The sequence below is a fragment of the Octopus bimaculoides genome, chromosome 4, assembly GCF_001194135.2.
Source record: "Octopus bimaculoides isolate UCB-OBI-ISO-001 chromosome 4, ASM119413v2, whole genome shotgun sequence".
Lineage (NCBI taxonomy): Eukaryota > Metazoa > Mollusca > Cephalopoda > Octopoda > Octopodidae > Octopus > Octopus bimaculoides.
The window spans coordinates 95684571-95700016 of NC_068984.1; the positions used below are offsets into that span (position 1 = coordinate 95684571).

At 35.7% G+C, this 15446-nt stretch overlaps 1 protein-coding gene across 1 annotated transcript in view; it reads right to left on the bottom strand.

Annotated features, from left to right (window-relative positions):
• The window catches only part of LOC106881474 (E3 UFM1-protein ligase 1), a 99916-nt gene that overhangs the window by 22801 nt on the left and 61669 nt on the right, over window positions 1-15446 (bottom strand). Inside the window, exons 13-15 of the mRNA XM_052967292.1 lie at window positions 13228-13358; window positions 4009-4089; window positions 3573-3664 (exon numbers count right to left, since the gene is read on the bottom strand). Of these exons, the coding sequence (XP_052823252.1) occupies window positions 3573-3664; window positions 4009-4089; window positions 13228-13358 (304 nt within the window). The remainder of the gene's footprint in view (window positions 1-3572; window positions 3665-4008; window positions 4090-13227; window positions 13359-15446) is intronic.

Sequence of the window (15446 nt, forward strand, 5' to 3'; positions counted from 1 at the left end):
AACTGGCAACGACTTCGCTCGAATGATTTTCTAACGTGCCACCAGCACAAGTGCTAGAAGGCAACGCTGGTAACTATTACGTTCTAAAGGTGCTATTTACGGTCACCAGCACGGAAGCCAGACAGCTGCTCTGGCAATGAACATGCTCGACAGTGCTGTTAGTGCTCCACTGGCGCAGTGACCAATCATCAAGTATGGTTCAATTTCGAGTTTAGTGTCCAATGAAGGAGAGGTTGGTATGGGTGCCAGTCATCGGATTCGGTTCGATTTCGATTTCAGATTCAAATTTCAAATACCAAATTCCAAATTCACTTGCCTCAACAGGTCTTTGCAAGCAGGGTTTTTAGTGTCCAATGAAGTAAAGATACAGATTAGTGAGCTGGCTCACAGATTATGCTCTCACTTGCCTTGCCGGGTCTTCTCACATACAGCATATTTCCAAAGGTCCTGGTCGCTGGTCATTGCCTCGGTGAGGCCTAAGGTTCAAAGATCGTGCTTCACCACCTCCTCCCAAGTCTTCCTGGGTTTACCACTTCCACAGGTTCCCTCAACTGCTAGGGTGTGCCACTTTTTCACACAGCTATCCTCATCCATTCTTGCCACATGTCCGTACCAGCGCAATCGTCTCCCTTGCACACCACAACAGATGCTTCTTAGGTCTAACTTTTCTCTCAAGGTACTTACACTCTTTCCAGTGTGCACACTTACATTACACATCCATTGGAGCATACTGGCTTCGTTTCTTGCAAGCTTACACATGTCCTCAGCAGTCACGGCCCATGTTTCACTGCCATGTGACATGAGTCATACAGTCTACCTTTTACTCTGAGTGAGAGGCCCTTTGTCACCAGCAGAGGTAAGAGCTCTCTGAACTTTGCCCAGGCTATTCTTATTCTAGCAGCTACACTTTCAGTGCACCCTCCCCCGCTACAAACTTGGTCACCTAGGTAGCGGAAGCTATCAACTACTTCTAGTTCTTCACCGTGGAGTGTGGTAAAGGTTGTTTTCTGCACATTCTCAGTGTTTATTGCTCCTGAGCATCTGCCACATATAAAAACTATCTTCCTAGTTAGCCGTCCTTTGATATTGCTGCACCTCTTGTGTCCATAGCTTACACTTATGGAGTTTCTACTTACGCCTTCTCTACAGATCGAGCAAGGCCATCTACCTGAAGTTTTGTCTACCTTCCTACTTATTAGGACTTTGGATTTAGCTAGGTTGATTCTAAGGCCCTTCGATTCTAGTTCTTGCTTCCACACCTGAAACTTCTCCTCTAGTTCTGATAGTGACTCAGCAATTAGGGCAAAGTCATCAGCATAGAGGAGCTCCCAGGAAATTCCTATCTTAAATTCCTGTGTTATTGCCTGGAGGACTATGATAAATAGGGGGGGGGTGCTGAGGACTGAACCTTGGTGGACCCTTACCTCTACCCGGAATTCTTCACTGTACTTGTTGCCAACGCTCACCTTACTGACAGCGTCCCTGTACATGGCTTGCACAGCTCTCACTAACCACTCTTCTATCCCTAGTTTCTTCATTGACCACCAGATAAGGGATCGAGGGACCCTGTCAAAGGCTTTCTCCATGTCAACGAAAGCCAGGTACAGAAGTTTATCTCTGGCTAGGTATTTCTCCTGCAGCTGTCTTACCAGGAATATAGCATCAGTGGTGCTTTTTCCTGGAAGGAACCCAAACTGCATCTCATCTAAACTGACTCTCTCCCTTCATTACCTGGTCCAACATCTTAATACCTCTGTAATTGTTTGTGTCTAGAGCGTCACCTTTACCTTTGTAGAAGTTGACTATGATGCTGCTACACCAGTCATTGGGCATGACTCCTTCGTGTATCACCTGATTAACTATATGGGTCATTAGGCTATAGCTGACACTGCCAGATATTTTGAGCATCTCTGCAGTGATTCCTGATGGGTCGGGGGCTTTCTCTGTCTTCATACTCTTGATCGCTTCATCTACTAAGGTACTGTCAATTAGGATAGCTGGTCCCTCTGTTGGGTCGGCATGCGGCAGACTCTCTTCCTCCCATTCATTCTCTTTATTAAGCAGCCTTTCATAGTGGCGTCTCCAGACCTCTCTCTTTGCAGCCTTGTTTAGTGCAAGTGAGTCATCATCCAAGCGGACACATTTCTCACCTACAATATCACGATTCTCTCTCACACACTGTCTTGCAACACGAAATACTTCAAGTCTTTGGTCCAGATCAAGTCTTGGGAATAAGTATCCTACTCATTTTGCTTATTTTGTTTTATCTTTGGTAATATTGGATGAAAATTTGAGTCAAGATGTATTGTCTGTTTATATTCCATTTGAAAATTTACAGCAGTGAATTCATTACGAAACCTTTCCTTTTCATTTTATCACTATCGTTTTTCATTTAACTTTTTCTTACAGCGACCTCATCATTTTCATTCTATTTGAAAAAATTATGGTAGCCAATTCATGACAAAACCTCTTTCTTTTCACTATCATTTTTTCACAGCGGCCCTCTCGATTTGTACCTTTTGTTTTTCTTTTTCTTTCTTATCTTCATTACCTGCTCCTCCCCTCTCTCTTTCATACCTTCCTCTTCCTCTCTCCTTTCCTTTCATATCTTCCTCCTTTTCCCACTTCTCTCTCCCTCCCTTTGTCTCTCTTTACACCTACCTCTCTCCCATATCTTCCTCCTTTTCTCATCTCTCTCCCTCATTCTGTCTCTCCCTCCATCTACTGCTCTCCCTCTCTGTTTCATACCTCCCACTTTTTCTTTCCTCTCCCTCCCTTTCATATCTTCCTCTTTTTCTCACTTCTTTCTACTGCTTTGGCCTAGTTTTCTACAGCTGGATGCCCTTCCTAATGCCAGCCACTTTCAGAATGGGCTGGGTGCTTTTTACCCAGTCTACTTACTGTTATATGCTTTAAAGCAAAAGATCTCTGTATTTTTACTAAATCACCCTTCAATGTCATGTTTGTGTATGTGTATATAAGAGAGGGATGTGTGAGTGTGTGTGTGCGCGCATGAGTGTGCGTGTGCACACAAATGTCCCCAATATAAAAATCAACACAAAAACTAATTGTTTACTTTTTTCATTACTTTTTGAAAATAAGCTATGAAATAAGATAAAAATGCATTTTCCCCAATAATGTGTTTATCAAATTATATACACCATATGTATATGTATACATGCTATTTAGATTTTTAAATTGTTAGTTTGTCACACACACACACCAACTCTAATCTTTCATTTAACACAAGCATATATGTCTTTATCTGCTATTCCATTCAATATAATTCCTTCCATAACTATTGTCATTTACTTGTTTTCCTCTTCCCTCTCTCTTTATGATTCTTTCTCTCTCACTGTGTATGTGTGTGTGTGTGTGTGTGTGTGTGTGTGTGTGTGTGTGTGTGGCACAATATATTTTTATATAACTAGATTAGCCTAATTACTATGGGGTACATATAGTCCAGAACCATAAGGTAATCAATACAGATACTTGTGTATTCCATTACTATGTGGTATACATACCAATCTGATACATGTAGTTCCCCAAGTAAATCCAGCTCCAATACTTACCTTTCCTTCTTCCTGTCTGGTTTCCGTAATAAAATACCCAAATTCTCAGGACTACAAATGACATTCAGACTTTCATGAAAATCTTCCAGATTCTGTAATAAAGATATGTAGTTGTTGGGAACAGGGAACGACAGAGATGTCAAATATCACTGTAATCATCATCAACAATGCCAGCACTATCACTGTTACCTATAACCAACATTGTCATTAATATAACTATCACCAACATTATCATCATCGACATGATTTACATCACCAACATCATCAACATCATCCTCATTACCATCAATATCATTATGACAATCATCATCATCATCATCATCATCATCAAGGTTTTCAGGTCTGCTTATTCCTCTGATCTAGAAGGGTATCATGAAATTGTAATAAATGGTAAGAGAGACATTAGAGAAAACTGAACAAAGACACAACACTTTACCTTGCTGTTAAGCGAAGAATTCAATTTCTTCAATTGGCTTTTTTGTGGCTCTGGTAGTTTAGCAATAACATTATTGCGAATCTGAAAGAAAAATTTTGTGTATGAATTACAGCAACATAATTTCATAAATTCAATAATCATCTTCAGTTATTGAGACCAAAGTCTCTGAAGCAAGTCACATACAGTCAGTGTTTTACATTTGACTTCATTACAGCAATTACCATACATGGATATACAATATTCTCCCTTAAATATTTTAAAGATCACATAAGTTTCTTCCTGAAATTACCAAGGTATTTATTCACTTGTATGTAGCACTCATGGTTAAAGGAATAGGTACTAACTCTACTCTCAGAATTAAGTATTAAAGCAGGATAATTAGCCGTATTATAATTGCAGGGGATCGTAGGTATTATTACATAGGTTCTTCTGCTACTATTTGGAAATTTAGATCACATAACCATTCTTCTTCATTTAAGATTAGGAGAAAAGGTAATTTTATGAATCTTAGTTAATGTATTTGGAATTTGAAAGACAATATAAAGTGGTCCATTATTAGTTATGTTCCATCATACAATACTACTAATTTTAAATGTGATCTTTGCCTAGAGGAAAAGTATTAAATAATTACTTCAAAATTAAAATTATTAAATTGCAGAACCAGTACAGAAATAAGTATAGAAAAACATTTAAATACCTCAATAGTAAATAACACCTTCATTTATAATTGCTTTTCCTATAATCTAATAAGTGTAATTTTTCTAAATTTTTTTAGCATACATAAATAGCTAGATAACTACATGTCATTATGTAGAATTTCAGTTGATTTTTTATTCTTTCATTATCTACTGACATCATAACTTTAAATACTAAACTGGTTTTTCTTAGAATATTCTATTTCTTCTTAGTGTTCTTTTTGCATGGGTTCATGTATTATAGATATTATTTCAGTTCACTTTGAATTTATCTATTTTGGGTTACCTTAATAACATTGTGTTAGCACAATGGAAATGATTATCAGTCCTGTATGGTATAATCATGAAATAAAGATGTGTTATTCTCCATTAGTGCTCGTGTTGTTATATGTTGTTATATATGTAGACAGTGAGAGAGAGAGAGAATCACACTTAAAGTTGGTAACACATATGCACACATATTGACATACAATACATTACTTCAAAATATATACTTCGTTTTTACATATTACTCATATGGTACATAAATTTGTATTTGTTATTCTCTCTATCTAATATTCAATATATTAATAAAGATTTTACATTTTTTCTCGTCTCTCATTTTCACACAGATGAGGACAGAACCCTAAGTAATTGCAAATACAGACATACAGATACATGTATACACATGCACAAGTATGTACACTCACAATGATGGCCAGTATTTGCAGAAGTGCTTACTGAGGATCCAGCTTGGTCTTAAATCCCCTCTATATAAAATATATGTATGTATATTATATATATATATATACTGTTACATTCAAGATTTAAAGAAAATGAACTTGGAAATATATTACAATAGCACTTGATAAGGTACAAAATATACAATATTATCCAATACAAATGTTATTCCGCAAGGAAATGACAATTATTAATATTGTTGGCCTGTTTTGAATGTCTACACTATAATATATCCAGAAAAGGACATCAAGTGAATAGAATATACAGAAATAATCACCAGTAACAGTCCGGTTGACGCTCAATATACATTCATTAACGATGAATCCAACCTCTCCTGACATCAGGTCAGCACTCTCCTCATTTCAAGTGTTCTGACATGTTTTTCTCGTCCGCTACCCTTTTTAAAGGCTTTTTTTTCCCTCTTTCTTTTTCTCACAGCACAGACTATCCGAATTTTTAAAAGGACTTTGTTTTTTTTTTATTTCCTTTTTTTTCTTTTCAAACACATAGAACAACGTTCGCATTGCACAAACATTAAATCGAAATGTTTTTTTTTTCACGTTCATAACACTACCTCTCTTGACCCTGACCCTAACCCCTCTTGAAAAGAAAGTTTGAATCTCTGAAAACTTTTTTTTTATTAAATATAATACAATATTAAAAACCATAATATGAAGACAATTAATACAACGTGAATACAATAGATCAACAATAACATTTTAACAGCTACCTAGATAATGCATCTGCAATAACATTTTCGGTACCACATATGTGTTTAATATTTATATGATATTGCTGGAGAATAATACTCCACCTCAGTAATCTCTGGTTGCTATTTTTTATCTTGTTCACAAACACAAGTGGACTATGATCAGTATATACATAACAAATGGTGAAGAACACAAATATACATTGAAATGCTGTAATGCAACAAAAGAGCAAGTGCTTCCTTTTCTATGGTGGAATAATTGCATTGATGCTTGTCAAATTTTCTCAAGAAATAACACACTGGGTGATCAATACTGTCATACTCTTGTAATAAGACAGAAACAACTCTGATATCACTTATGTCTACAGCAATCTTGAACGGTCTGTCAAAATCAGGAGCAGTTAACACTGGAGAACTGATTAACATTGATTTCACTTTATCAAAAGCAGCTCGACATTAATCACTCCATACAAATTTTGAGATTTTCTTTAACAGTGATGTCATAGGTGCAGATACAGTTGAGAAATTAGGACAGAATTTTCTGTAGTAACCTGCTATTCCAAGGAATATCATGATTTCCTTTTTACTTTGGTATACAAGATACTTGACAATGGTTTCCACTTTGGCTCATACAGGTTTGACTTTACCTTGACCAAGCTCATAGCTGAGATAGATGACTGTTCCTTTACAAAATTTAACAAATTTATAGTCATTTGAGCATCAGAACATTTATCAAAAAATGATCGCATTCGTTTGACATGATCAGACTAATTACTATTCACGACAATTACGCCATCAATGTATGAGTATACACAATCTAAACCATTGATTATATGGTTCATCAATCTTTGAAAAGTGGTGCCAGAATTCTTCATGCCAAAGGGCATAACCTGGTATTGGTATAAACCATCAGGTGTTACAAAAGCAGAGATTTCTTTAGCTTTTTCTGTTAATGGAACTTACCAGGAACCTTTTAGTAAGTCAAATCTAGTCAGACATGTACAGTTTCCTATCCTGTCAATGCAATAATTAATATGAGGAATAGAAAATGAATCACTTTTGGTCATACTGTTTACTTGAGGTTTTGCCTGGCTGTCTCCAATGCACTGTGTAGTCTGATCTTGAAGTCTGTCACATAATCTAGTAGGCTAATGGTAACACCGTCACCTCCTAGCCACTTCTCCTTCATGAGCTTCAGAGGACTATGAACAGTACAATCATAGACAAGTTGAAAAGGACTAAATCCAAGGGATTCTTGTATGACTTCTCGGGCTGCAAACAACAGTAATGGAACTCCTTCATCCCAATCCTTGAAGTGTTCAGTGCAATAAGCCCTCATCATGTTTTTTAATGTCTGGTTGAAATGTTCTAAGGCACCTTGTGACTTAAGTTGGTAAGTGCTGGATGAGATCTGATGGATATTTAATTTGTACAGAACTTGCTGGAAAACTTTGGTCACAAAGTTGGAACCTTGGTCTGACTGTAACACTTTCGGGAGTCCAAAAGTTGTGAAGAACTTGACAAGTGACTTTAAAATGTTCTATCCTTCAGTGGGATAGCTTCTGGGAATGAGGCACACATGATGTCTTAGGTAATAGCCTAACACAGTCAATGATGACGTGTGAGAATGGCTCTTCAAAGGCTGGAATTGGTTGTAATGGTTCACATTCTACACCTGAAATAAGCACTCTGGCTCCAATTGAAGACTTCTCAGAAAACAGAAGGACATCTTCCAAGATCAGACTCTGAGAAGCTCCAGTATCCCACAGGATTTTAATGGGCTTCAAACGGGTATCACCAACCAAAGAAACCAATCCACCTGTGATGAATGGCATGTAGTGATCTTTAATAACATCATCAGATGTGTCAAAAGTACCAGTTTTAGGCACAACAGTGGGCTGGTCAGGGTCAAGAACCTCAGCTTCTATGATAGATGAGATGAAGGCATGAGGTATCGAAGGGTTGTTCTTGTTTTCCAATTTGTAACAATCCGAGATCAGGTATCCAGGCTTCTTACAATACAAACACTGTTTGTTGGATAAAAAAACTGGGCGTCTTGGTGTTAGAATTTGATGTTTCCTTTTTGTCGCTGTCTTCTTTTCCTTTAGATGTTTCTTGATCGCTCTTCTTTGGCTAATTTTTCTGTGGCCGAAATCTTGATGGCATCTTTTTGTGGGTGAGGGAATACTAATCAGCCAGAGTAGCAGATTTATGTAAATTTGTGGCTTTTTGTTCATCAATATAAGTTTTTAGCTCAACAGGTACACAACTTTTGAACTCTTCAATTAACAACATTTGTCTAATTTTGTCATAATAATCATTAAGATTATTTGATGAACACCACCTGTCAAACATTATTTCCTTTTCATGGACAAATTTAACATAAGTTTGATTGTCAAACTTCTTGTAGTTGCAAATTTTTTGCCTGTGAGCTTCAGGGACTAATTCATATGTGTTCAGAATGGTTTGCTTTACATACTTGTAATCATAACTCTACTGGATTGACAATGAAGTAAATATTTGTTGGGTTTTACCAGTGAGTACAGACTGTAACAATACTGTCCAATATTCAGTAGGCCATTTTAAATTCAGAGCTAATTTTTCAAATTGATCAAAATATTTTGTCAATACGTTTTTTACTGAATGGTGGAACGAAACAAATTTCTTTAGTAACATCAAACCTCTCGGATTTTTCTTGAGCTTCCTGCCACTCTAACTTCTTTATCAGTAGTTCCAGCTGCTGGCTTTGGTATATGGTCTCTTCTTTTTCTTTTGTCTCCATCTACATATGATCTCTCTCTAGCTAGTAGTGTAACTCATTTCTAACTGTTTAAGTTCTGCATCAGAACTGGTTGTTATTGGTACCAACTGCAATACATCATCTGGCAGTATGTCGTCATCGACAACAATTCAACAACAATTCTCTTGATCTGATCTTTACTCATGGATTGTTTTACATCTAGATTAAAATGTTTACTAACATTATAATCTTACTCAAAGCATTAATAAGGTCTAAAAAGGGGTTTTGATCAAATTGATCCAAAAACGTATCAAGGCGAAATGCCATGACTGGCTATTTCCATGCAGCAATCTATAAAATATTTAATTTGAAAAATTGAACTTGGAATAATTTACCCTGTAGTGGTTTCGAAGATCCCAGACGAGCCCCCAATTAATCTGTTACATTCAAGATTTAAAGTAAACAAATGCACACATTAAAGTTAAAATACTACTTGGAAATTTACTACAATAACACATAATAAGGTAAAAAATATACAATATTATACAAGGAAATGGCAATTATTAATATTGCTGGCCCGTTTTGAATGTCTACACTATAATATATCCAGAAAAGGACAAAAAAATCGATACAAATTTTATTCTGTCAAGCAGCGAGTCAGAATTCAAAGGATTTTCGATTGAAGACCTTGATAAATCTAACTCTGTAACCGAAAAAAAAAAAGGACGTGGTATTTGATAATGAACCTGATGTTTCATTTTCCAAAAGTGAAAGCAGTGAATCCGAGAGCTCCGATGACAGCGATAAAGAGAATGAATTGGTACCTGAATAGAGTGAAAATTTAAAAACTCTTTCTTTCAGTGATTTTTCTCAAGAAACTGGACCAAGTCACAGTCTTACCCAGGAGAGCAAAGCTTTGGACTATTTCTTTTTGCTTTTTCCTATGTACCTAATTGAATTGATTACGGCGGAAACAAACCGTTACGCTGAATGCAAACAAAACGTAAAAAAGGATAGTTTGTGGTTTCCCACAAACTTGAATGAAATTAAGGCATATTTTGCCATAAATATTATTACGGGCATTAGAAAGTTACCCAGAATAACAAATTACTGGAGTAGTGATGAACCCTTTGGAGACAAATATGTCTCAAGTATAATGACGAGGACATGATTTTTGAAATTGACTCAATATTTACATATAAGAGACATGAGCAGTACACCAGTACGTGGAGAACCAGACTTTGATCCCTTATTTAAAATAAGACCCCTCATTGATTGTGTTCAAAACACATATAAAACAGTTTATAGACCAGGGAGACATTTATCAATTGATGAGGGTATGGTGGGCTATAAAGGCCGAGTGCGTTTTCGATAGTATATGCCAGGAAAGCCCACAAAATGGGGGATCAAAGTTTGGAAGATTTGTGAATCAAATACTGGGTACTGCTCTGGATTTCAATTTTATACTGGCAAAAGAGACAATTATGTAAGTCAGCATGGCCTAGGTTATGATGTGGTCTGGAATTTATCACTTCCATACCATAACCAGGGCCGTATATTATTTTTTGACCGCTTTTTCAGTTCGGTCAAACTTGCGGAGAATTTAGATACTGTGGCAACACATTCATGTGCTACAGTGATCGCCAGTAGAAAAGGACTGCCGTAGGATATAAAAAAAGCAAAATTAAGAAGAAAAGGTGAAATAATTCAACAGCAGAAAGGAAATTTGCTAGCGACCGCATAGAGATAAGAGGCAGATTAATTTTCTGTCTACCTGTGCACGGCCACATGTGGATGAAAATAGCACACCATTTGTGAACCTCAATTATAACAGGTACATGGGTGGTGTAGATCGACTGAATCAGATGACATTTTATTATCCAGTTGGTAAACCAGGGAATAAATGGTGGCAATACCTGGTTTGGTATATAGTAAATATGAGTATTACTAATGCGTTTATACTATATACCAAATCAGAGCCAGCTCGAAAGCAATGTGACCATCTGCAGTTCTGTGCAGATGTAGCAACGCAACTAAGAGCTGGTTATTCCTCAAAAAAAAATAACTGTAGGGAGAAAAAGCAAAGCCTGCCAGAGAGATATCCCTCTGAATTCAGCTGATCTCCATAAATTAGAAAAAAATCGAGGGTCACAAAAAGCAGTGTCGCGAATGCCTTCATCAAAAGAGGAAAGCTCCGAGTGGAAGGGGTGATGAAACAACTTTTCAATGTGCATTCTGCAAGGTTGCATTATGTAGAGCAGGGTGCTTTACAAGTTTTCATGATAGAAATATTGTTTGATTTGTATATATGTGTGATTTGATTTTATAAATATTTTCAAATTTACTTCGTTTTTATTTTTCTTTATGTGTAATCTTAATTTACCTGTTATTTTAATTTACCTGTAAGGTGAGTGACGAATTTTGATTAATTTCTTTTGTAAATCATTATTGTATATTTCTGTGTATCTATGTACATGGGAGAGTTTATTTAATCTAGTTGATGGTGTGTGTGTATTTTGTTTTCTAGTTTTCTTCACCGACAAATTCCAGTCTTTTGTTTTATTTATACCTTTACGGTACACCTGTCTTTTGTGTGTTAAATTCACCTGATGAATCAAGTAATGTGCACAATTCTTCTATAATAATATTTTGTATTGAATATTAGCTAATAACCTATTTTCTATAGCGATGTTTGAACAAAAATTTAAATAATTTTATATTTTGTTGAATTTACCTGTACTTACCTATAATTAGAGTCACTTTGTGACAAAAAATTTGGTATAGAATTGGTTAGGAACCTTTCGTTAAATTATCTTCTAAAAATCACATTAATATGTTGATGAATAAAAAAGTTAGAGTTGTTTAATGAAACCAGACTAAATTTATGATTATGTTAGAAATTAATTGAAACACATAAGGGGTGTATTTTGGTTAGAAATATGGTAACGAAAGGGTTAAATTAACTAATAATAGTCTTCTATATTTATTGTTTTCTTGGAGGGATAATTCCGTAGTAGATATGAATAAAAACCTAATAAAAATTTTCCTTGTTTACTTAATTTATTGTACGTAGTAGGTAAGAATATATCAAGGGATATCAACTTAGAAGCTAAAAAAATTGTGTGATTTTGATCTTGATGACAGAACTGAGCCTTTTGTGCCTAGAAGGCCCAGAATTGTTTTGAAAGATCATAAAGAAAACTTCTCCAACCCTAAAGTTAGATTAATTTGCCCAGGAAGTTCTTACCTGGGTAAATTAAGTAAAATTATTCTAGACAAGTATATTCTCAAACTTAAGGAAACATTAAAATTAGATCTCTGGTCCAATACCAAGGAAGCCATTAATTGGTTATTGTGTATGTATGTCAGAAAATGTATATAAGTCGAAACAATTTGTTGACACAATTAAACCTTGGGAGAGGCATTATGCCGGTAATAAAGACACGCACTGGTTCAGTCCTTTATTAATTTATATAGTTTTTTGTTAAATTATTTCATTGCACTCTTGCAATCTCTTCAGTAACTTGTCTCTCCACTTCCATTTATTTTGAATATATGATTTGGCGTTGTTTTGGCGTTGTTTTGAAACTGTTCAGTATGAGCATGTGAGTGTGTGCAAGTTCGTATGTGTGCACGCTCATATGTGTGAACGCACTTATGTGTTCGTGCTTATATGTAAGTATGTGCGTCCATATGTATGTTTGTAACAATTTCGTTTATATCAGATCAGATAGAGACTTTTTTTTTTTTTAAATTTAAATTTAAATTTATTTATTTACGTTCATATTCCGCATCATATGTATGAACAACACATGCAACCATGGGCCCTCATCTACGTGTATTTGGTGTTCAAAATTGGTTGCGTTTCAGTTATGAGGACCGACTCCTGTATTTGTCGCAACGATGCGTCTAGACAGGATTTACACATACGAAATTTGTTGACTTTTATATTTTTTTAGTAATTGTTTATGTTATATAATATTGTGTTATATTATATTCATAGTATATCATGTAATATTATAATATAAATAAACTATTGGATTGTCAATAGTATCTCTCTACTTAATTTATCTTTGTAATTGCTTTATACCCATATTTATGTGGTATTCAACCGACGTACCAGTCAATTGGATGTTTAACACACTCCTTTGAAGGATCTCTTTTCCTCAGTTTGTTACTAAATATACACACACACACACATATATATCTATATATATGAAGAGACAGAGAGTAGAATGGTATATACATAGTTTAGTGTATATATGTATATACATTGTCTGTAACAACAACATAAAAGGGTACAAACAATTAAAAACCAACCAAAATAAGATTTATGAAAAAAAAAAATCACTCACATCTAGTGTCACTTGGGTTTCATCTACCAGAGACAACATATGATCTACAGCAACAGCTGATGTTATTAAGTTTGTGATGTCAGTACATATTGACTTCAGCATATGTTTTATCAACACAGTCTGGACAGTTTCTGTGAATTAGAAAAGCACATGAATAGAATGATTTCATTTTTATTCTTCTGATGATAAACTCGTGTATCACTTTGAATTGTTAGGAGGGTGGATATTTTAAAAACTTTCTTCTTGATTTAGTGATTACTAAAAAGGTTCATGACAAAGCAATTTTAAAGTTTCTAAAAACTTGAAAGATGGAGAATAGGAGTGTCAGGTTGATAAGATGTGAAGATGTGCTTGGCTGTGGTTTAATAGCATTAAAAGATGAATGAAGCAACCCTCTTGAGGTATTGCTGTTAGAAATCTATGCTCCCATATCAGTCCTCTTCAAAACAACAATATCGACCACATACTATAAACCACTTTGTATAGCAGACCCATGTGTGTCAGAGTTCAAACAGACCCATGTGTGTCAGTATAACAAAGGCGAAAAACAGTACTCAATCATCATCATCATTTAACATCCGTGTTCCATGCTAGCATGGGTTGGATGGTTTTATATGGATCCAATGAGTCAAGGCTGCATCATGCTCCACTGTCTGCTTTGGCATAGTTTCTATGGCTTCATACCCTTCCTAACACCAACCACTTTACAGTGGGTACTGGGTTCTATTTCTTATGCCAGTGGTACTACTGAGGTTGCCATGTAGCTCACAAGTCAACAAGCACAGAAAGGGAGGATGCTGCCTTTATATCTTAGATAGGGGTTAAGGTCTTAAGGAGGAGGCTGTGATGATTCTAAAATAGAACACATAAAAACCTAACGGTATATCTTTTTCTACCTCTTTGAAGAGATTTTGCCTAATATAATGATTTTTATAATTCCTATTTAATCTTTTTAGGCTTAATTGAAACAGCTGTAAGGGACTATGCTTGATTTTTGCAGATAATAAATTTTTATTAAATGCTATATCACCATTTTCTTATTTTCTTTTATATATCATCATCATCGTTTAATGTCTATTTTCCATGCTGGCATGGATTGGACAGTTTGACTGAGGTCTAGAGAGTCAGCAGCTGCACCAGGCTCCAATCTGATCTGGCAATGTTTCTACAGCTGGATGCCCTTCCTAACGCCAACCACTCTGAGAGTGTAGTGGGTACTTTTTACGTGCCACCGGCACAGGAGTCAGTTAGGCAGGCCTACTTTTTACATGCCACTGGCACAGGAGACAGTCATTGGCCATGTTCAGATGGTGTTTTTTACGTGCTACAGGCACAGGAGCCAGTCAGACGGCCCTGGCATCGATCATGTTCAGGTAGTGCTTTTTATGTACCACCTCTGAGGTAGCGAACAAATCAGTAAAAAATGTTCTAAAATGTAAATTTTAAATTTAGCTTTAATTATAAAATTACATCTCACAACAGTTAAAAACATTTTTTTTTCGGCTTTTGAATTATTGCATGTATCTTCAAATGTTTTCCATTAAATCGTAACTTTCTTTCTTTCTTTTGTTTATATTTTCGTCATTTTGTACCATTCCAATTCGTCAAACATTTGAAATTACTATGGGGCAGAATAAGTAATTCTTGATTTCTTGTTATTTTCTCCCGACCATTTTAAAACTATTACATTGCAAGTATTGCATCATTTGCTCTGTTGCATCATCTTTAGGAGTAAAAATTGGTCAGCAAAGTTGTTGCTGAAGATGAGAGAGTTTTGAAACACAATCAGGTGACAGGTACTCTTCTTTCAAGAACTTTTTCCTCGACTTTCACACAATTGTAATTGAGGTTGCAAATTAATTATCTGGATAATTTTTGGTGTTTAGCAATTAATATTTTTTTCTCTGTTAGATTCCATGTCAATTTTTCCCGCACTAATGTCTAATTTGATAATTTTCCATTTCCAAAAAATTATGTCTACCTTGGGGCAGAATGAGTAATGACTAATTTCAATAATGGCAGTTTCGGATCAGAACACCCACATGTTGGATTTTCTCCGCTATGACGGTGATTTTTCCAATTTCTTTTTCCCTACGGTCTAATTTTTTCTCACCTCCCTCACTTCTCTTCCTTACCCCCATCCGGACCGATTTTGGACATTTTGTTTTTGTAGTACGCACTTAAAAACGATGGAAGAAGCCTTTACGGTTTCTCCATTT